This window comes from Rhyacophila brunnea, unplaced genomic scaffold, assembly GCF_057557595.1.
Source record: "Rhyacophila brunnea isolate RB1 unplaced genomic scaffold, BYU_Rbru_1.0 scaffold_5, whole genome shotgun sequence".
NCBI lineage: Eukaryota > Metazoa > Arthropoda > Insecta > Trichoptera > Rhyacophilidae > Rhyacophila > Rhyacophila brunnea.
Genome location: NW_028233170.1, coordinates 7,026,316 through 7,052,093, shown reverse-complemented (window position 1 = coordinate 7,052,093; position 25,778 = coordinate 7,026,316). Strand labels below are relative to the sequence as shown.

General features: G+C 31.0%; 1 protein-coding gene across 2 annotated transcripts; it reads left to right on the top strand.

Moving 5' to 3' along the window:
* Nucleotides 1–14,583: 14,583 nt before the first annotated feature.
* On the top strand, nt 14,584–25,778 carry verm (LDLa and CE4_CDA_like_1 domain-containing protein vermiform). 2 transcript variants are annotated; one of them, XM_085956184.1, is made up of 5 exons: nt 14,584–14,656; nt 19,791–19,923; nt 21,279–21,409; nt 23,180–23,329; nt 24,325–25,778. In XM_085956184.1, the coding sequence occupies exons 1-5, from the start codon at nt 14,602–14,604 to the stop codon at nt 25,479–25,481; spliced, it is 1,626 nt and encodes a 541-aa protein (XP_085812310.1). In that variant the 5' UTR covers nt 14,584–14,601; the 3' UTR covers nt 25,482–25,778. The 2 variants fall into 2 exon arrangements, with proteins under 2 accessions (XP_085812310.1, XP_085812311.1); XM_085956185.1 differs by lacking the exon at nt 21,279–21,409 and adding an exon at nt 22,061–22,173 and having other exon boundaries at nt 24,325–25,732.

The window sequence follows — 25,778 nt, the reverse complement described above, 5'->3', positions numbered from 1 at the left end:
AGGCGTTTTTGCAATTACTATTACTGTCTAAGCATACGTTTTTTAATAATACAAAATATACACGTGAAAGTTTTGCGTATTTTGCAAAAAAAACGCCTAGACTGACCTTAAGACAATAACGAAAAACACATTTAATAACACTACAGCTTTGTCTTATTTTAAGGTGCGATTTATCAATTTTTGAGTGAATCACGATTCAGATTCGTAAATAAAATTCCATGAATCAAATACCTAATAATTACAAGATAATCTAAGCTTGGGAATATGAACGAGAATGGTAAGATGATATGACTTTTCGGTCCTAGTATATGGATTATCATTCATAATAATTACAAGATATAAAGAACTTTTTATATACCACGTTTTTAAATTGTCTGTTGAATCATATAAACTTGACAATTCTATGTATTAATAAATACTTTTTTATACTTGATAGAAATACTGAATAAATATAGAATACTGAAATGTCATTTTGACATTTCATATTGATTTCCATAGTAACGCACGTATATATTAATAATTTAGTTGCTAGGACCCCCTTAGCAACCAATAATAGTGTTTTACTTTTACGAATTTTTTCCGAAATAACTTTTCATACAAAACAGAATTAACTGAAAATGAATTCAATTCTGCCTAAAGATGGCCAAAAGTATTGAAAGAATGCATTGTCGTCGTGTTCTGATATATTCTAAAAGTTTCAAATGTCTAGCTAGTCGGGAAGTTAGTTGAAAATCTGCAATCGTCCAATACAGATCTTGGACAAACAAGAAAAAAATTGTACTGGACAAACAAGAATACGAGCTAATAAATACGTGGTTAAAATACAACATATTGCAGAAAGATCAAAAGTACAAACATATTTCATCCGATTACAATTTTCGAAAATGTCAATTTTTCTTCAGACAAGATAAAAATGGGGTGACCACAATACGCAAGTTATCACTATTGTTATAAACAGTTGTTTCTGAAATATATTTTTTGTTTGTTAACTTTTTTCTCATTAATTTAAAGAATCAACAGTCACAACCGTGACCGGTCTCAATATCATCATCATCAACCTGAATCTATTCACTGCTGGATGAAGGCCTCTCCAAGCTGATTGCGACCATAATATGTTATTTACATATTTTCTGATACAACGAGTACCGCTTATAACGAGCGAATTCAGTCGGTCCCATCTTCTTCGTAACAACCAAGTTCGACTGTATAATATTATAATATATTTTTGACAGTTCGCAACACTGTCCAGACGTTCGATATTTGAAAACTAAATATCATTCAGATCATTGAGATTGATAACAGTGCCACGTCATCTTATTTGAATCTTCTACATTCTGCAATAATATTATGTATATTTAATGTAGATAAAATGCATTAATTCATTCGTTATAATATATTTATCATACGCATTAATACTAATTGAAATTTTGATTAAACGTATAATGTGAATTTTGCGTTGAGGTAACATAAAAAATTGGATATTAGCGGATTATTGTATAATAAAAATATTAAATAAATTTATTTACATGATCATAATTTATTTAGTAAATGTCATGCATGTGTTAAATATGCATTGAACTGTTTAACTTCTGTTCTAACCACACAGGTAAATAAATATGGAAATAATCATAATTAATACAGTAAATTAAAAATTTTGTGTATTCTCATTTGCGTGTAGGCATATTCTATATTTTAATAAATAATTCAAATATTTTTTTCAGAATATTAAATTGTCTGTTCTATAAGATGCCAAAATTCAATTAATTTTAAAATAATCAATATTTTTATTAGTATTCTGTGTAGGTTAATTATAAGTTATATTGAATTATTACTTTTTTCTTTCTGAAGTATTTTTTTAAAGTAAAAAAAATAATATCAGCTCTCATTTAAAATCATTTTTTTATACCTGATTTTAGTTTGTTATAAAATTACGCACTGCTTAGGAACAATGAACATTGAAGTTAATGGCCCCACCAAACCACACCCGCCCCGCAACATACCCGGTCTTAATCGGGCGTATCACGGGACCCTACGTTTGAATGTGAATCATCATTTGTTTATGACTAGAAATATCTCAGCAGCGGTTACCAAGGACTAAGGTAGCCATACACTCAAATGTGCTTTGACTTAATTTACATGACTTTAAATTAAGGCACCCATGGGAGAGATGAGTACGTAGAGGCAATATCAAAAATTGTAGTAAATAACAAATTAAAGCTAATACAAAACTTCGGAACATTCTAAGTGAAGAGATATTCACGTTGGCAGTATGACGCCGCAAATTTTATAAATGCAATAAAATTGACCTTTGTGGCGACCAGGTCAGACGGTCCGATGGGCCCAACTGCTGGTTGAACCGACTTGAGCAACTCTTCCCTTTCTGTACACATATTAGGACATTCCCAGAGGATGTGGTTTGCATCCTGTATTTCTCCGCGACATGGACATGTTGAACGGGTAACATACTCAAAGAGCCTGCCAGTGAAGCCACCATGTCCAGTCAATATTTTACTGGTGTAATGATCTGGAGTCAAAGCGGTTATCTCCATTCGCTAATTGATATTTGGAAAAAAACATATATGTGTGCCTGCCTTTAGTGGAGGAATCCTATTTTTCTGCCAGCTCTTTAACGCCGCATCCAGCGTCATTAGATGAATAGTTCGCTTCCTCATGAATAGTTTTTCACCAGCAAGGCTGAACAGTTAGCGCCTTTGGTGTGTATATATATAGGGGCTTTATGAAAGTATGCCCATCATATCTTAGACTGACAAGATGGCTTATATTTACTGCCTAAAACGAGTATAAAAGTATCGAAAAATAACTGAGGTTCGAAGTATTACAATTAGAAAACTTACATTGTTGTACAGCATTCTTCTTTATATTATTATTGAGCAGTAGCAAAGTAAGAACTGTCATTACGTGGCTTGTTTAGAATTATTATTTATCCTTAGTACAAGTGCAGCTCTATCACACAGTTTCTGGCGATAGTCGATAGAGTTATGATCGTCTTGATGGTGGATAATCTCAAAAAAGTGGATGATACGAGATATATAAATACTTTCTACAATTTTTAAATGTAAAGCAGTTTTCCTTCAAAAATCGACGGAAGAGAAATACGTCGACAAAATGATTTATTGTTAACTTTTTTCTCGAACAAAATTAATTATTGAAATATTGTTCAAATGATTGAAATATTTTCTTGAATCAAAGTGATTTAGAATGACATTTAATATGTTTATTATTTATTTATTTATACGTTATTAATTATAATTGATTTAAATATCATTAACTATTATTAATTATAGCCACAGGGTGAATGTACTTAAAATAGAAAACCGAACATCATTGTGTCATCTGACATTGAGATTTTCTAATCAAAATAAGTTATATTTCCTTAATAATAATAATTAATACTAGTACCTACTTACAGTATCAGCAGGGCATTTTCCAACTATTCTACTAACTGTTTCTGTGTATGAATGTGTAATTCACAACCATATATTTATATAACTCTAATTATGCACTCACAGAAATTTTTCATGTCAACATCATGACAAAATATAAGAAGAATCGTGCAAGTGAAACTATTCTGGGTCAGACTTACGCGTTTTTAATAAGGCAAGGAAGTAAACCATACTGATGACATCTTCAAATAAACAACTATGTAAGTAGCTTCACACTCACTTAATATTCTATATTTTTCCAGTAATGTACGATGCTAAATAGTTCTGAATTAATTAATAAAAACACAAAGGTTTTGAAGGTACAATGAAGTACTATAATATTTTTGAAGAGGCATTAAAGAAATATTTACATACTCTGCATATGTCCTTAATTTTAACGTTAGTAAAGTAAAAATATTTACTAATATCAATCACATGAAAATATTATATTCACAAAAAAATTGTCTTATCCTGTTGATCGCCTTCGATAATGAGTTGACGAATCAAAGTTTTTACACATATATCTATTGTATTTATATTTCAGTTTTTTAAATTAAATATATAAAATTATATAACTAATCAAAATATTTAGATATTATGAAATTTTGCTTCACATTGATTCCTGTATTTAATTTTCTTGTTACTATTTCGATCAATTCCGTAATAAAAATTTACACAATCTTTGTCTAGTACTTAAAACTTATCCATATTAAAGTGGGCATGATAGCAGACCAGATCAAATACAATAATCTAAATTTCAATATGTATTTTTATCTCGGTGTGTGTAGGGTTCATTAAACACATTTATATTGAATATATATGATTTGAAAACACTTCAGATATAATATACCCATTTAAAAAAACTTTGAAAGAATACGTCAGGCGAGAATCGAACCGCATCCGTCAGATAAGCTCCAATGTGCTTTACTATTAAAGCACCTGCATCCTACCTAATTACGACGAAACGACCTAATATTCAAAGATGTAAATTACTTAATAGATATAAAATAAATTTCGTTAAGTTTTGACAATCGGTTTCAGTGATTTAAATCTTATTTATATTGTTTAAGAAAATGTGTTTTTTTTTATTAAAATACCTAGATATCTATGATCAAGTTTGTTTATGGAGGCATTTTTATTTTTATATGCATCATGCATAATACTTATTTACTTAAATGCTTAAAAATCTGTATAGTTACGTAGGTGTTTTGAGAGTTGATTTATCGTTTCTGATACTTTAGGTCATAAAATCTTTATTACACATTGTTTTATCGGTTAATATAATAGATAAACACATTTCCTTGACATAATACGGTAATTTAGAGTCCATGAACTATACCATCAAGATGACAAGCCTCGTCGTGGATGATATTCAAATCATATATAATTAATTGATGTACCGCGCCGTTACGAAACTTATTTGGCATATTAAAATTGCCAATAAAACTTCGTCTCAAAGCTTGTAGATTCACAAGTGACATTTACATCGCGAGGCAGCATATTTACCATTGAAATTCTATATTATCAAAACGCATTAAATGTCAGGGCAACGTGAAGCGCTTGCTTTTCTCTTGTGTGAAAATGTTGAAGTATTACTTCAGAACAGAAAACTATTTCATAATATTACTGAATACCTATTAAGACATGACTGACTGAAATTAATTCCATTATATACAGTAATGAAAATATATTGTTAACACTAATAGTGACCCTGTATTGATCACTAAAGATGAATTATTATTAACTAATACATAGATAGCTCTACGTCAAAACTTTGTCCACTCTAGACGATCCAGTACCGATTACGATTATCGCCGACCCTGGACCATATCGCTAAAAAAAAGGATAAATTAATATTAAATTATACTTTTATTTTGTTAACTGTCAATTCATGGTGGAACTGCATTGTATTGTTGTTTTATTTAATAAAACGCAATTTTTTTATAGTACTTATTCCACTTTTAATTAATATATTAGTACCGGTTTCGTCCGCCTCAGTGGGACATTTTCAACTGAATACATTTTTTTTAAAACAATATTTATCAAACAAAATTCAAAGCGATAGAAATAATATAACAATAGGTACATAACAGCAGCACAGCGTTTTATTTAATAAAAACAACAATTAAATTATACATATCCTATATTCCCGATTCACGAAGATGGGGAATCGTAGAGTTTTCAATATAAAAAAATAAATCATTCATTTAATCCGTAGATATTATAATACAAGCGTGTTAACAAACCGGTCGATGGCATTTAACGCATGGGTAAGAACAAAACCCGATAGAGATAATGCAATTTTCCCAATCGCAAATTTTAATTCAAATATTCAAAAAGAAAATCGTATAATAATACAAATTAACTTAAACCAATTCATTACTTTTATAGAAGCGTCTCCTGGCAGCGTATATAATATATAGTATAATTTAAAAAATAAATTTAAAGAGATACCTATATTTTGTTCATTAATAAAGATGGAACAATTACAATAATGGATAAAGGTAAATGCACTGAATGAAATTAAATGAAAAACCAATAAATAACCTGTTGTAAATGCAGCACAAGGCACCACTCGATAATTTTACTCGATTCCGAGTTTACTAATATCGATATAAATTCCTTATACTATTATTGCAACCCATGTAATAAATTGAAAATAGAAAAAAAACCTTTGGTATATTTTTTTACATATGGATGCAAGTAGGTACATAAATAAAAAAATGTTTACTAAATTATTAGCAAGTCTGAGTAGGTACGTTATGAAAACTGTAATTATTAAAGAATTAATTAATACATACCTTATTTTAATATATAGCTAATATTATAACGCATTTTTATAAGCATCCCATATACTATATTGTATTATCTACTAGTTAAAGTCGTCGTAATTAAGTAGGATTCCCGTAGCTTAATTGGAAACGCACACTGGCGCAAATCTATTAGTTACAGGTTTAAGTACTGTAGGGTGTCGTCTTTGTTTATTCTAAAAAGATTTTTTCTGGTGGGTATATGTATGAGCTTTTTTCAAATTATGTATGTTCAATATATAGAATGTTACATTCTCAAAAGTGATGTCTTATTCGTTGAATAAAATAAATAGTTTATTGTGTGGTATAAATATTAAGCAATGTATTATAAGATGTAAAAAATATATATAAATAATTACAATATAAAGAGAACTTTTTATATACAACGTTTTTAAAATTTCTGTTGAGTCATATAAACTTGACTTAACTAGCTTAAACGATCAAAAAAATTTCTATTTGATAGAAATAATACTGAAATGTCATTTTGACATGTCATATTGATTTCCATAGTAACGCACGGATATATTAATAATTTAGTTGCTAGGCCCCTAGCAACCAATAATGGTGTCGAAATAACTTTTTATACAAAACAGAATTAACTGAAAATGAATTCAATTCTCCTTAAAGATGGCTAAAAGTATTTTTTTTAAACGCATTAGCATCGTGTTCTGATATATTTCTAAAAATTTCAAATGTCCAGCTAGTCGGGAAGTTAGTTGAAAATCGATTGCAAGATTTGTACCGGACAAAAAACCACCGAACAAATAAGATTACTAGCTAAGAAAAACGTTGTAAAATGGCAATAACTGTATTATAACTACCCAATCTCAATTATATTTAAAATTTGTGTGTTCAGTACAGTTAATTAAATTTTAATATTTTTCAATACGTCATTCGCATTAAAACGGTTTAAAATTACTTTATTTCTCATAATCTGTAATGTCTTCCTACTTGATTTATTTTGGTTGCATTTTAAGTTTTGCGTTATTTTTATATATTCCATATCAATTATTTCTTATCGAATCGCATACAATTATTTCAGCAGGGGGTATATACATAACACATTATTATTACATACTAAAAAAAGTAGTTTTCAATGCCAAAACAGTATGAATAAAAAAATCCTACAAACTCAATAACCTACCATCATTTATCATACATTTTTAAGTTCATCTCGTTTTTTCGTTAATTAATATTGGTAATTTTCCCAATCTCTTGAATATAATAAATAATCAAGTCATTTGTATGATGATACATTGTTATATTGGACTATGTTAATAAAAACGCTGTTAAGAATAATTTGTTTGCTATATTATAATGGATTCACCTTATGACATAACACACAATATTGTCATCTATAACGTTACTAAAGACGTGGCCACATTTACACTTCTGTAAAAAATCTATTTATACAACCCCCACTCTCTGGAAGGGAATGGGACGACTGGACTCTGGACAATTGGACGCCGCACTCTCGTAGACACGTATACAGAACGTATACGAGATATTTTAATCAGTTTCTATCTACTACTTAGTAGTATTAATTCATTTTACCCTTAACATAATGTATTCTTTATTGCTGATTGAGAATTACCATGCCTAAGGCTTTATATAAAATAAAAAACTCTTTTTTCGTTGGAACTTAAACATATGCACGATTAAATCATTATTTACGTCTGCATATTTACATTCTCACCAACTATTAAAATATAAAATAACCATTTAAATATAAATAATAATATTAAATATTTTTTAAGGTACCTATTTACCTAACGTCTATTTATTTTCGAATTCCGTGGCGTCCAGTTGTCCCGGTGCCAAATCGTCCTAGACCCTCTCTGGAAGCCTTTACTTTACTAGATAATAATTTACTGTATTTACTTAAAAATACTCCAATGCAGTGACATGGTCTTTTATGGTGTTATCTATAGTAAAATTATATTACATGGTAGTCTTATAATATCCCCTAGTCTGGAAAATTCACATGCTGTTTTTCAATTGTTTTTGGATCCAGATATTTCTTTATTATATTATTATATTAGCTAGATAATGTTACAATAATAATAAAAAAATAGTTTTAAATTGATAAGTAATGGTTTACAATAATAAAAAAGCTGTTCTCTATTTACAAAGTACAAATAAGCTGCAGTATTCGCTCCAAAGTGGAGCAGGTTTTAATTTATATTATTAACAACTCTGTATTCGTAGATAAAATAATTAACTTCTTTATATAAATATATGACACATTTATTTAAAAAGAACTCCAAAGTTATAAATGATTAAAAAAAACTATTTAAAATAATCACAAAACTAGTAATAAGTAGGTACTATATATTATTTAACTCTTCTTTTTTAGTTTTTCATACACTCTCTTTATAGTGTCCCCGTTTATTATTTTCTTTAAAACATTGATATTATGTTAAATAATGAACAACGTTTTCATTAATTTACCCACATAGGCAATGTATTATCAAATAAAATATTATGTAATTATTACAAAACCGATCAAGTTTTATAAAATGACATCATTTCAATAGTTTCTTGTGACATTTTAGCATTTTCAATCAAATTATGTCTTCCACCATTGCAGCATTCGGCTTTCTAAGAGACCAGACGCTATATCGGTGCAATCTTCAATACTTTTACTATTTCTTCAATGATTGTGACAGAGGTAGGTATTATAAAATTAAGAAATTATACAAGTATAGAACATAGTAGTATAGTATTATACAGTAGTAGAACTTTAAATATTATATGCCACCTGAAATGCTCCAGTATTGGTTCATGCAGCAAGCGAAATTTTATTCATCGACGTATCTCTCGATCTAACATCATGTCCCATCTTGTTGCGGTATCAATCCACAGTAGTATGTGTATAAGAGATAATGCGAGTACTGAACCTATGTACCTGTACGATAAGGGCGCGGAGTATTGCACTCTCGACCACATTCGGAATACTTACATAGTACATACTACGACCACTTAAGAGCGGCTTCATATAGTGCACATTACAAATTATTAATTTAAGACGTTCACAAGATTACATTTAGAATAAACGAAATATTAATAAAACCGTATTATATATTTAAAAAAAAAAGAAATAAATCAGCATTAAACAGTAGAAAAGTTTAAATACAAAAAAAAATATAATTTAGATACAAGGAAGTACACCGAATTCGCTAAGCAGACCCTATTTTAAAAATTTATAAAACAATGCTCATCTATACTCACCCTCACGCAGGTGGAATATGTTAATATCCGAAGTGATTTGGTTGAACAGAGTTATTGCCCTCATGATGACTCTTCACGGTCTCGATTATTTGTGACTACTAAAATTGTATCAATGTAACTTAAAATATATTCATTTGGGATTATATTTAAACCTTCCAGGTATATAGTACACTGCACAAGCGGCCTTCAGACAACTCGATGTTGTCAGAATGATCTTTGTTACATCCTTATTAACATTTTCCTCAGATTTCTTACTTACAAGGTCCATAAGATCTGGTATCTTTTCTTTTCTAAATCCTGTTAAATACTATATTGTCACATCCGAATTAACATAGAATAACAGCATAGAATCCTAAATTTCTACAACATGAGCAAATGTAGAAAATATTATGTTTCATAACTTTTCACTCCGGCTCTAGGATGGAAATGGTGTAATATATTCTAAAACTATTTTTTTACGGATATTATCTGTTTATTTATGTATTACTACATATATTAATACAAGTGAATATCATTTAACCTAATTTTATACAAGGTAATCCGACAAAAAGTGGAAATAAGTTTAAAGTTATAAAACGTATACTCTACATCTCATGTGTATGTAGTTCACGATTAAATACCAACTAACATACAATGCACTGAATTACTAGTTACGATGATAATGCTAGTTATTGATTTTTTGTAATACAATGAGGTAATTTGTTCGTTGTAAGTGAATGTTTTCGACTGATTGCATATTTCGTTCAAATCAATTAACGTATTATCGTGTATTTCAATAATATGAAACAATCATCATTTTTTACAAACAGTTTATCATATTACACTCAAGGTATAAGCAATAACTATCACTACAAATGAAATTTACAATTATTTTGTGTCACGGTTTGATTATAGTGGGCTTTGCTGAGATTTCAACTGTTACACATTGAATAATATGCTAAATCTGTCTAATTGAAAATATTTAATATATCGAAAAAGGAAAAATCGAATGACTTTCATCCAATTTTGTCTCAAATAATAATATGAAACTCTTATTTTAAAATAACTAACAAATTATGATTTGTGCAGAATCAAAATTAGATCAACCTTTCATTCAAAAATTCAAATAAAGAATCGTATAAATAAAGGAATACGCCTTTTAATTTTGATTATACGGATAGATCCATTTTTGATTTTCAACAACTCATATGTCACTCATCGATGTATTACCGAGACAGAAAGATATTATATTATGTATTTCACAACCTCCATAAGTAGCTCAATGAACAATGTGATGATAATCTGATAAAAATCTAAACATCTCAAGATAAGGAGACGCTCTGCAATTTGGTTGCCAACCTTCGATAGAAGATGGCACCAAAACAAGATAAGATCACCTACATCGATTATCATTTCAAGTCTCTTGCAATTGTCATTGTGTACACTTTTTCCGGCCAATTTGTCTGGCACCTACAAAGACAGTTTAAAATAAGTCATTGAGACGGCCAAACAATGACCATTGTGATGTGAAAACGTGAAAACCACGTTGCATTATTACGTATATAACAAACGTATAAAACGTTCATGCACATGTCTTTGACTACACCGTTCAATGTTAAAAACGAATGTATTTAAAATCACTTCCTTGATGGGTATTTATTTGAGCAGAGGCGTGTAAAATATATTAAAAACTTTTTTAATAAAAAATCCAATTAAATATTTTTAAAAAATCTATTATCTATCTACTATTATCTTTTTAATTATTATTGGTTATTTTTTTTTGAAATTTTATTTAACTATTTAAAAGTATTAGATTTTTTTTATTATACTTATCATCAATAATGATAGCTAAAAAATTTTGATTGCTAAAAGCTAATACAAACATTTGTTTTCTTTTTAATTAACTTTTTTTTATTCAACGAATAACTCACAAAATTTAACAATGTAACATTATAATTATCGAACATACATAACTTTGAAAACACTTCTGAGAAAATATATTATAACTCATGGAAAAAAACCCAGCAAGAATCGAACATGCATCTCTCGTGAGGTCGGTTGGTAATTAATGTAATACCTACTTTTATTTAAAATACAAAAGCCGATCGCCAATAGTAGCTCAATGTGGAAAGCGGTGCAGAGCATTAAGAGCCATTAGTTGAAATTTGTCGCTATTAAGTATGGCGCCTTTAGCATAGTGGTATATGTGCATGGGCGCGAAACCCGAGAGATGCAGGTTCGATTCCTGTGGTGTCTTACTTTTTCAAAAAAAGATTTTTTTCTATTGGTTATAATATATTTTCTCAGAAGTGTTTTCAAAATTATGTATGTTCAATTCATTTTCTTATTGGATCAATAGATCAATTCGATAATATTATGGTACCGGTCATGATCTCAAAATAACTTAAATCAATAGATATAAGTATTAGATATCTTTCTTTGATATCTTCAAAAGTCTTGCCGTGACTTGCTGCTACCATAAAAATATCATCCACGTAAATGAACTGTCTAGTATTCTTTGGTGTTGATCAGTTGCTTAAATATTATATATGACAGGATCCAGCACATTTCCTTAAAATAGGCTTCTTTGGTAGCCTTCTAATGTTCTATAAGAAGCGCCTGTTTTTCTGAAACGTTTCTATGATAAACGTTCAATTGGATTCTTCAGCTAGTTTATATACCTACCTTGCTTAATAAATTTCATTGGATTACTGTCCTAGTATCATAATAATTAATACAGTAGTAATACCTATGAATTAATTGTATGATTTTACCGAGGCTTTGACTGCGACTCGCTGTCATGTTGCCTCTTCTCATCTAGGAGAGAATCCGCCGACCACGTCCTCACTCCAATTATATCAAAGAACTTTACAATTTTGCCAAGCTCTTCTGTCTTATTCACATTCTCAAAGATATCTGTGTCGTTCATATTTAGTGCATTGTACTGCGATATGTAGGTACAATGTCCTCCAAAACATCACATTCATCGCAGCGCTGCAAATCGCTTCTTCCTATAAGGACATCAACTCTTTTTCCGTGTCCTGTTTTTAACCTAAGTATCCGCCTAAGCTCATTTCTCTTCAACAGAGACTTAACAAGCCAGGGCACCAAACGTAGGGATGATAGAATAGACTTACTTTATTTACCCTTTTCTAGGGATGCCTGTGGGTCATTATTAATATACCTGTGATTGTTTATTTTCATTCGTACCCTAACAGAATATAAATACAATTTAAAATGAAAATAGTCTTAAATACTGGAAATGATTGAAAATAGTCAAAAGTCAAATATGTGTGTTTTATTTTACCTGTAATTATTAGAATCTTTTTTTAAATTGTTTCAATAATACATTTTACTTGGCGTATTGACAGATTAAAACTGTAATATAATTTTATAATGTACCCATATTTATTTTCTTCTGAATAAGATCTGTTATTCAAAATTAAGTAACCCACGTAATTAATTCAGCAATTTTGACATTATGTTGAAACATTTTGCATTTTGACATTTACAAATTTAGAAATAAAGAAAGTATTTAATATAAATTTAATTTCAATGATACACCATAATCGACCGTTGTAATGAATATTATTAAGTTTTATCACCTTCTAAGTAGTATTCGTTCAGCAGGTAATTCAAAGTTAATTATGCATTATATAGGTAGGCAAATACGGATAAACAAGCCGATTATGATTACGGTGATGTTCAGCATACATCAGCTCAAGTGAAGGTGTGATTAGCAGACTTGTAACGATGAATGGTTGTTGTCTATTCGTCGAACCGATTAGGAATTTTAACCTGTGATCCATGACTTTGGAAATCGACGTTCTTCTGCTAATCCACTATGCACAAGTAGTGAAAAATAACTACTTTCTTAAAAATACACAAGAGATCTGTCAAAGGTTTGCACGATAGTTTACTAGAATTAAAATTATTTACTAAGTACATATTATACTAATTGGGATGCTACCCAGTAAAATTTTAGTCATTTGTTATAGTGATGTCCCTAGACAAAATTCCGCCCCTAGGCAACATCAAAATGCCGGCCCATCTTTCTTACAGTATTTTTTATCATCCTTTCATGACTCCAATATCTAAGTAATGTGTTGTATAGATACATTACTACCAAATATATACCTCTAAATCTTATTAAAATGCCATCTATACTTCAATAGACAATATTGCGAGTCCACGGTTTCAGATTTACTTAAAAATACACCTGACAACTTTCAAAACTCGGGAATAACCGGCAAAAATATTTGGATAAATTTATTAAGTAAGTATGTAAGTACCTACCTATAATTCAAATATAATTCGCAAATCTGCATGTGTCATTGCTGGTCATCAAGGACGTGACGTCCAAGGACAACTGAGTAAATTAGACATCGCGAACCGACAAAAAATATAGTCCTGTTAAACCTTTTATGTTAATTCATACATTTTGTTTCCAACCAGAAAGTTGAATTTTTTAATGAAAAGATATGTTTATTATTACTAAGTTTAGGTACCTATTTCTATATATTCGAAATGATTCTCTTCGATTTGCCGCCCTTCAAGTAACGGCCGCCCCCAAGCGACGCTCAATCTGCCTACCCCCACGGGACCTCACTGATTTGTTATGATAGTGTGATTATTAAGTATATCAACAAAAATATAAACATTATAGAATAAAAATATCAACAAAATATTTAAACACGTCTTTCTTAAAACTATAGTTTATTGCATATTCCTTTCTACCAAGCTCCTTAAGTATTTATTTCTTTAATTAGTTTCTGAAAAGCAATGTTTTTCGATATTACTGTTGTGCCCTTGCCCGGTGGTAACTTATAAAGACCGAATGTATCTTAATAGATTTGCAATATTGTATGTTTAGATATGTCATAATGAAGTGTTGATTCTTCTATAATATAGGTACGCCGCTGTTTGAAGCCTAAGGGTGAAACCGTGGCAAGTGAGGAAGCCATTTGCTACAAGAAACTTAGATGGAGGGGACTCCGCCGTGAAAGTGAGCGTCGCCATCGAACGTCCTCCTGGCCCGCCTGCGATTGGTGGACGTCTCCAACGCATGCGCACTTAACCGCGCCAAGAGGGAACTAACGCCAGCGAAACGACGAAACCTCAGTCTGTCTGTTGCAGCCATGGCGCGCACCGCTCTCTACGTCTGTCTTTCGCTCCTACTGTGTGCGACCCTCGGTGAGTCTGATTTTCCACCCCTCTCTATTCGTAAAACCAAAGCCCATACGTCGCTTTTCGCGCGTTCAGTTTTCCAAACTCAAACCGCCTAATATGAATTTTAGCTTTTAATTTACCCTCTATGGAAACTCGTGTTCGATTTTCAAATGCCGGTCTAATATTCCATTACAATCATTTTTTCCATATTGAGAAATAAATAGTAATTAAAATCAGTAATACCTTAATTTACTTAATTAAAATTTCCAAAGAAAAATAATCTGCAACATAAATACATAAAATATTATTATACCATATTAAATTTAACATGCCTTATATTCCTAAATAAGCCTAGAAAATTCATCTATCAGTTGCTATATTGAGTGAAGTTTTCTTTTTTCATAATTCATTAGTCTTTACTGTTATTGTATGCTAAGCTTTTATTAAATGCATGCATGATTATGTAAGTAAGTTTTATTTTTAATTTATCTCAGATTTCACTTTAATATACTAAAATGCAACATTATTGTGTATTTAATTACTGAAAAAAGTTCTAGATACTTAAACTCCACAAAACTGAGCTTTTCTAATATACTATGTACCTACCTTCTAAAATACAGTGCTTTTTTTTGTATTTCATACAGTAATTATTTTTTAAATCTATTATTGTTGTGTTGAATTTACTTCTACCACATTTTTAATCGTGTTTTTATTTATTTATTTTAGTTTGAAATATAATCGCAAACTTTAATTTCCGCATACCAGTGGCATGGTATTTGCATGTGAACGTAGAAAAAATCTTAAAAGTGAATGTTCAAAAACCAATTAATTAGTGGTAGATAATAATATATTCATGTATTTAATTGTTTGTAAATGAGTTACAAAGTGTTAAACGGGTTTCGCGAATATCGCGCGTTGAAGTCTTTTTTTGTCGAAAGGTTTATGCAAAGCGCCTGGCAGGCTTCTAAAGCTAACAGCGCCACGACGTTAGACGTATTAATATCATTCTGTACGTAACCTCATTATTAGATCGCAAACAATTTGCTCAAGTGAACAGACTATATTTCAATACATGCCTGATTTCACTTCGCCCGGGGCCAAACTTTGACATTTAAATGATTCGATGCGATTTCTAGAACTTTAAAACATAGGTACTGATTAGAAACAAAATATTTGACAACCCCTGAATAGAATTAAATAATAGATGTATATATAATAAACGAGCACATCGATTACTTACCCTTTTTAATATGATGAAGTATACCTATATCAATTTTATTTCAATAGTAACTGGTATTTAGATGACAAAGTTGCATACGTGGCATATGAGTTTCTTTCCGATATATTAATAAACTATTATTTAAAGTAGGTAAGCATTAAAATAATGAGTAAGTGCCTGAAATATAAGGTACATAAAAATATCCCCTCCATTACATCGTGTCAAACAACATTATCTGTATTAATTTCCATACATATACCTAAACTTTATTATTGATAGCTTACGTTTGATAATATAATTAGGTACACGTTACGTATATTCTTTATTTTAAATTAATCTAAACACTGTTTAAATTATAAAAGATCAATGATGAATCGTTTTAAAAGTCTACTCTAATTTTTTCGACTGCTGTTTTGTTTACAAAAACAAAAAACAACGCAGTATTATAATGCATGTATAGCAGGATATCAGTGCAATAGTCTGGAACGAAAATAAGCTATCGAAACGGAAGGATACAAAAAAACAACTATCTTTGTTTTTGGTGTTTTGCATTTTATTGGTTGGTTGATTGCGTATTACTTGCTATTTTTTTCTTTTGTTTTGTTTCAAATAGAATGTAGATTTTCATATTGATAAGATGGTTTAAAAAACCGTTCAGTCTCGGACTCTATTTACATTGATTAAGGTTATACTGAATGCAATTTAAACATGACTTTGATCGGATAGTTAGTTTAATATGTAAGACAGCCTGAAGTCGATACAAATGCAATACTTTACAGTTATAAAATAGGTAATATATTTTGTACACCTTCCGTTGAATGTCGTTAACTTTCTACTTTGCGAAAAATGTCGTTTAGTTACTTAGTATTTTCTCTATGAGTTTGGAATGTTTATTGTTTAATACTATTATTTATTTTTATAGATCGTGCATATTTTTTAATATTTTTAATGTTTCCAAATTGTCGACTGAAACGTTCGGCGGCGCGGGCGTGCGGGAAAGTGGTTTTTCTTGTCCACGAAAATGTCGAAAAGGTTCATTTTATCATTTCACGGTTGGACAATTTGAATTTTTATTATAAAATTTGAAAATTCGAGAAAAAAGTGAATCGGGCATGTTGACTGTCGCACGCAGCGGTCGACCTCGATTTCTTCATACGTTCATTTATTCGGACAACCACAGCCAGGCAACATTTATTTATTTTTTTATATTTATACATATTGATTGGCATTTCTCTTTCTTTGCTCACACAGTGTCGGCTTATGAAAAAACACCGTTTTCTGACATAAAACGCTATTCCGGGGCATTATTTTTAATGATTGGAGTTTGTTGATAAAACTGTTTTTCCGCCAAACGCCGATTACTGAGTGCTTTGGTTAGAATATACCTATAGTAATAGAAACTTTTTACGTCAGAGAATTTATCTGAATATTTTTTACTCACCTGTTCGCAAAAAAAACGCAATTTTAACGGTTGATTTAAAATTGTACATAAAAATATTAGTTTAAAATTCAAAAACAATACAATAATAATAATATTATCATCATGTCTACAAATTTGACACGTATTATATTAAACATGTATAAAACACGTGCTAAATTCACAGAAAAATATTTCCTAACCTGTCTTTTTATGCTAGTATTATTTCTCTTTACAAGACCACCAAAATATTACATTAAATATCCATAGATTTCTTCTTTTTTCATTTGTTATAAAATTCAATCGTACATTAAGTAATAGACAAGAATAGACTATGTAATCATTAGTACGTCGGTATATTTCCGATGTATTGTTGTGTATATATTGACAGTCGCAATACGTCTATCTCTATGTACTTTACTAGTTACTCAATGAATAGGTACACTTACTATTAATTTTTGAAAGACAGCCTACAAAACGGCCCTGTCGGAACGTTCGGTACCAGGCAATCGGTACCGCCGTTCAAAACCTGTTTCAGCTGGTCGAGGAAAGCGAAATTTGACCTTACATCACGGTAAAGCTATGGAAAGTGAAGCTCACCTCATATGCCGTTACATCGTACTGCCCCTCGTATATCAGGACTATGCAATCCGAGCTACAGCAAAACCAGCTTGCGGCAACGTTTCATAAATTTTATTATTGGCACATAATAATGAAAATGATATTTCCGCGTTCACTCAGTGCATAGAACTCACCACAATATAATATTATGTATGCCGAATTGAAATATTCATGTTAAAACGCTTGATTTATTATGAATCCATAATATAATGTGTCTGACCAGTGACGTCCCGTGGGGATGGGCAGGTCGTGCATTACATAGAAGTGGCACATTGTAAAGGTCGGCGAATGAAGGAATAAATACAAATATAACAACTTTTGAAAGCAGTGGGAGTTTTCCACGAAGCAGATGATGCTTCATTGTAATGTAAAGTACCTATCGACATCTTAGTTTAAAAAATAATCATAACATTAATAATACTGACAACATAGGCTACGTAGTATTATGTTGTAATAAATGTTGTAATGGCGGTTAATCGCACAGACATTTTTTCACACGGGTGCCTACAGGCCTGTCAGCGTCACAGGCCTCCAGGTACCTAAAAACCACCACTGTTAGAGAGTAGTATTCGTGGAAATGCTCTGATTTTTAGTTGATGGTGTCTAAGTAATTTTAAGGATGTTTCTGTATTTGCTTAAGGCAGCAGAAAATACATAATAAAATAGGTAAGTCGGTGCATAATAAATTTAACTGAAAATGAAAGGGGCGGCATTTTAAGTCTACTTAGGGGCGGCATTTTGCGTAAGGACGTCACTGGGTTTGACCATTTTCAAAAACCGATATGTCCACATATGGTTAGAATTTAGCAAACAATACGTAGTTGCATACAACATATTACATATAGAATTTTACACATGATGTAATAAATTATAAATTCTAAAACCTGCAAATACCATACGAAAAAAATATTTAAATAAATAATTGACTTACAGAAACTCAAAATTTAAAAAAAAATACAATTGAATGCTGATATGTTTATTCATCTAATAAAACTGGATATATTTTAAAATACAGTACGGTGGAATAAATAAAAACCACCATTTAAACTCGATTAAAACGTTATTTTACAATAAATAATGTAGAAAATTGAAGGTAGGTATATCGGTATTTGGAAATATAATTGTAATTTAGTTGTAATAAAAGCGGTTTAAAGTCTCGGTTTCACTATTGCGCTTAACGCATGCGTTTTATAATCTCATGTGCGCGTAATACGCATACATACATGAAAATAAGCATACTACTAACTAAGGAGGACCGCTTTGTACACATGCGTATAACGCAATAGGTAAATTATTGAAATATATTATTATAATAACAAAAACCGTAGAATATCAATAGTTTTTATTCAACAATCACTTTTACTACTCACCCAATGTTTATTTTGTTATGTATCTACCGATTGAAAGAATTAGATGCGATTATTATACAACGAAGTATATGATATTCAATTTGTTGATTATGTAATATCTCTGAATTAGTAGATGTGCATTAAAAGTATATTAATTTAAGTTTCACAACATTTTCAACAAGATTTTCTTATTAATTTATCTATGTAATGAGATATTCGTCAGCCATTTTCTAATGTGTTATACAGGAAAATTTACCTTTTAAATTTCCACTAGTTAACACAAATGTGTGTAGTTTTTTGTGTATTTATTCGTATTTCAATATTTTATCAAATATTTTGAGAATCTCAACTTAAGTATTACCAAAAATTGTATCCAAGAATGATAAACGTATACGAACATGCATTTTAGTAAAAAGAGTAGAAAATATGATAAAAAACATACTACGTATTATTTAGATGAGCTTTGATAGTTTTTACTTTAATTTTCAGTTGTACATAATATAATATACTATGTATAAATTATTAATTAATATTATTTTCATCTTTTTGCAGCGTCAGCATCTCGTGTGAAGAGACAAGATGATGACGAAGGACCTGACCAGAGCCCCGAAGAGTTATGTCTAGATCGTCCAGCTGACGAATACTTCAGACTCTCAACACAGGGCGACTGTCGCGATGTTGTCAGGTAACAAAACAACAGGCGTGAAATGATGGATTCCATATTCATTTTTTCTAGTCGTTCACTCTATCAATTATTGTATGAAACCTTTTTCTTCTAAATAGGAATCAACATAAATGAATAAGTAATATAATTCAATTAGTAATGTGATCAAAATAAACTGGGCTCAATAATTTAAACGAAAACGCCAATTCACAAATGGCAGAAAATCAGTCAAAGCTAATGAAATTTTCTTCGATTAGCATTTTGCAGACTCAAAAAATTAGAAGAAAATTAAGAAATGCTGGCATTTATGATATGTTATAATATAATATTATGTATTTTAATGATTTTTTTCCTACATGCATTATCAAAGATACTAAAATGTCGTTTTAACACCGTAATTATTATTAACAAATAATCATTTACAATTCATGTAAAATTATCTAATCTTATCTAATGGAATATTAAGGTTTTCAAATACATAATATTACTTTTTTTTATTCGTATAAATAATCGCATCGCCAACGAGTTGAATGATGCACCATAATTTTGGTTTGAATGCTAGTTTGGCTATCGTGATTATGATGACCAATTTTCCTTTGTATCTATTATAATAATTAGTGTGAACGAAATAAACGTTTAAATTTTTTTAACGACAGATTTGTATCTTATTTTGAGAAAGCTTCTGTAGTTTCAAGCAAAGTAAATTATTAATTAAAATTAATATTATTATCCCCATTGCTTCAAATGTTTAAATAAAAGATGCTCCTTCATTTATAATAAAATTGTTATTTGTATAGAAGCTAAAAGTATTTATGTTATATTACTATAGTGAAGAAAATGTTATTTAGATTAATTTTAATTTCATATACCACGTATTTAATATCAATTAAATGTGTTTTGAAATGTTATATCAAACAATAATGATATTCTCATAAAACACCCCTGAGAGAAAAATCCTGCTGTTGTATAAACCTGTCATTGTAAGTTTTAATATTCATTTTTATTTTTGTATAATTAACTATCAAATCAAAACTATTGCGATGAAATATTATATAAAACTATAATAAGCATTGTTTTTTATTAATTTTGTACTGTTTGATCGATCCAAATAAATTTGTTTTATGAAGAAGCTAAACATTACAATTTTCAGTATTTCACTGTTTTTTAAAGATTCTTTATATTGCTTTAAAAAAATATTTACATGTCAGTATTATCAATTCCGATTATCATAAATCATTTTAAATATTTGCCCTTTTTGAATAGATACTTAGTATCCTTTCAATACTTAAGCATTCAAGAACATGATGCATGTCAGTAGTGTAGTTGTTTTGCAAAGCATATCTAAAGAAGGATGTGCGATGTGGTGTTTTGTGTAGGTGCGACAAAGGAGCGGAGAATGGCGTAACGCGCCTGGCTTCCGTCCGCTGTCCCGGGGGACTGGCCTTCGATATTGATCGCCAAACCTGTGACTGGAAAACTAATGTTAAGAATTGCGACCAAATCGAAAGTAAGTCTAATATAAATCCGAGCAACGGATTCGGCGGATATTTGCGAAAGGCCCGTATTGTATTCATTTCAATTATTTAGCTATCGTTTTTACTAGAGTAACAGTTCAACCAATCAAAGTTAATGTGAAATCCATACTTTGTTTGTAATAAATAACACATCACTTTATTGTTATTAACTATCAATGTTTGATGGAAAGTCTTGTAATAATTAAAATATGATATAATAAATGTAGTAGCAGAATTTAATAACAACTAAGATCGGTTTCATCTGTTTTAATAGGACATTCGCAAAAGTGGATAAAACCACTTCTGATCATTATTAATTCTGTGGAATAAGTACTACATACTGTTTTATTTTAATTGAAATAACACACCCTTTCTCCACCTTTGGTATTCTTTTTTATATGAGACGTATTAAATATTCTTTATTACCGTCATTTACTGTCATTTATGAGAAAGTAGAAGGTGTGTTTTATTTAATATATCTTAATGGTGGCACACACATTAACCATTTTTGATTGTGTTTTATAATATTTTGAATAAAATCGTCAATTGGGTTTACTAATTACGGAGCCCTTAGCAAAATGTCTGCCGGAACCGTTCGTATTCTGTTGCAAACTTTACTTACGTGTGATTTTCTTTTTGACCAGGTGTACTAGGTCAGGTCTTAAACAAATCACTTGCCCCTCCGGATTGGCGTTTGATGTCGATAAGCAAACTTGCGACTGGAAGGGTAAAGTGACCAACTGTGACAAGCTGGAGAGTAAGTGGCCCCCTCATCAAGTAGTGGTGAACGTGGATGTAGATCGCCTCTAGCGGCAGTAGAATTTTGAATGCATGACCTTTTTTTTTTAATTAGGGACACAATTTAGTATATATAAGAAACAACAATCACAAGTTTGGTTTAGCAAAAACCAGCACCCGTGTAAAAACCTTTACGCGGCCAATCTTTCGTTTTCCTAATATCTGCACTGATAACCCGCTTGGCTTTTCTCTTACAATGGTCTCTTCTTAAGGCTGTATTACTGCATAGTTATTTTCTTATTTTTTCACGACTACTCAAAACACTAACGAGACTTCAAATGCAAAATATTTCACATTTCACAAACTACTAAAATGACTTCACTAACAGCTCATTTTTTACCATTCAAAATGTAGATAACAGCTACCTACAGCTCTAAAGAATAAACAGGAAACGTTAAACTAATCAGTTTAGGTATTACATACTGCAATTCTTGTACTTAATCAATTTCTTCCAGGTATCATTTTTTTAATTCTTCCAAAACTGCTTTTAATAAATCCTCAATCGCATGGCTGGGTGGTATGGTTTACATTTTATTTTATTTGTGTAACTTTTTATCTATGTCAATGTTTTCTTTTCTCATAAACCCCTGCTTCTGTTTTTGACAAAATCATAATAGACGATCATTTCTCATTATAATAAAAAAAAAACAATCATTTGACTTGCACTGTGTCGAATATCATAGTATTCTGGAAACGTAATAAAAACATAAAAATAATATATATGTACGTTTACCTTTCGCTATCCTGTAATATTTCGTGTGTCTTCCTTGTATGCTAACATTTAAATATCTGTATTCGTTTTAATGTTAATAATTTTTCTTGACATCATTCCTATTTTTTTATTTAACAATCTTCTATCAAATTGTATTGCTGGAACCAAACCTAGTACCGACAGACAGGCCCCTAAATAAATTGTGTATGTATTGATATTTTCGAAGTTAACAAAATATTTTCAATGATTTCAGAGCCTCGCAAAGTTCTGCCCATCCTCAAGACAGATGAGCCCATCTGCCCAGAGGGAAAACTTTCATGCGGAAATGGCGAGTGCATTGAGAAAGATTTGTTCTGCAATGGTAAACCAGATTGCAAAGACGAGTCTGATGAAAATGCTTGTAGTAAGTATAACGATTTATTTATACATTTGTAATATCTGGCATTGTAATAAACACATTTAATTAAATGAATTGATATTACTAATAATAATTATAGATGGCGTTATTCAAGAGTTAACGAAAATTTTATTATGACGTTGCATACATTAAATATTCACTCATTCAGATTTAAGATTGTTGAAGTTAGTATTATTGCAAATGCATAACTTTGAAAAACATCTAAAATGTACCATTACTCTCTCGAAGTGCTTGTATCTATTAAGCTATCGATCCGTTTATGACTCATGCGAATTATTAGATATCTTATGATTGTTTCAAATTCCGCCATTTTTTCAAAATTATGTATTTTTTGTAATAAGAATACAACATTTTTAAAACTTTTATATATTCAGAATATGACGTATTTCCAACCATTCTGATATCTATAAGTCAACTATTAATACAATAATAATGAAAAAATTCTATAATAATTACAGTATATTATTATTTGTATCAAAAACTGTTTTTTTTAATAGACAAACGTTTCATATTATTCACTAAATAATATTATGTACATGGGTACATGCGATACATTGACTTTAATTTATTTGGTTAGTACCTTGTGGCTTGAAATATTCACTCATAATTTAAATGCGTTAATTAAATTTGCAATCATCTTCAACTTTCTATTTCAATTCACTTTCTATTTTTACCTACACGATCAATTTGTGTACCTATCTTTGCAAAAAAATCTGTGAAACAAAATTGAAATTGTATCATAATATTATTATTTATATAAACTTTAGTAAATTTCTAAGTATCTGATGAACTACTTAATAAATTAAGGAACCATTCTGAGAATCTTTGTTAACTTATCTTTTAACGCTTATGCCCGTTTCTTCGATCTGAATAAATAGGTACATTGATTTAATATAACAACATGAATTTGATCCAAAAAGGAGGTTCGATAACATGCTAACCCATTGTCAACAAACGTATTGATTAAATCTTGATTTTAGCTGTGGAGACTGACCCCAACCGTGCACCAGACTGCGATCCCAACCAGTGCACACTGCCAGACTGCTTCTGCTCTGCTGACGGAACACGTATTCCCGGATCCATCGAGCCAAACCAGGTCCCACAGATGATCACCATCACCTTCAACGGAGCCGTCAACGTTGACAACATTGACCTCTACGAGGAGTTGTTCAATGGAAACAGACAAAACCCCAACGGTTGCCAGATCCGAGGAACCTTCTTCGTCTCCCACAAATACAGCAACTACTCAGCTATCCAAGACTTGCACAGAAAGGGACATGAAATCTCAGTATTCTCCCTTACCCACAAAGATGATCCTCAATACTGGTCCGCTGGATCATACGATGACTGGCTGGCTGAGATGGCTGGCGCGCGTCTCATCGTCGAACGTTTCGCCAACATCAGCGACGGCTCAATCATCGGAATGAGGGCTCCTTACCTCCGCGTCGGTGGAAACAAGCAATTCGAAATGATGGCTGATCAATTCTTTGTGTACGATGCTTCGATCACCGCATCCCTCAATCGCGTACCAATCTGGCCATACACCCTGTACTTCCGCATGCCACACAAATGCAACGGTAACGCACACAACTGCCCATCCCGTTCTCACCCTGTCTGGGAAATGGTCATGAACGAGCTTGATCGTAGAGACGATCCAACCTTCGACGAATCCCTCCCCGGTTGCCATATGGTTGACTCTTGCTCCAACGTCCAGAGCGGTGAACAATTCGGCCGTCTCCTACGTCATAACTTCAATCGTCACTTCAGCACAAACAGGGCCCCTCTGGGACTCCACTTCCACGCTTCTTGGTTGAAATCCAAGAAAGAATACAAGGAAGAACTTATCAAGTTCATCGAAGAGATGTTGGACAGAAACGATGTCTACTTCACCACCATGCTTCAAGTAATCCAATGGATGCAGAACCCCACAGAATTGACCGCCTTGAGAGATTTCCAGGAATGGAAAGAAAAGTGTGACGTCAAGGGTCAGGCTTACTGCTCTCTTCCCAACGCGTGTCCATTGCAAACTCGGGAGCTGCCAGGAGAAACTCTTCGTCTTTTCACCTGCATGGAGTGCCCAAACAATTATCCCTGGATCCTGGACCCCACAGGCGAAGGATTTAATGTTAGAAAGTAATTAACTAAATTATAATTTATAAAATATTGAAAGACTGTAAAAAAAGGATTTTTGTAAATATTTGTTAAAATTATTGATTTGTCTCTTCGTATCCGCTCGGGTGCAGCTCTCCAAGGACGAGTTACGCGTCTAGTCTTATAAATAAAGAAAAACCGTAGCTCCCATACCTAATTTCCTTGCCTTTTCATCGCTCATGTAACAACAATCGTGTCTCTTATGATATTTCCTAAATATACCGTTGTTAAGGAATCAAAATAAAATAAAATAATAAAAAAATACACAAACAATACAAAAGAA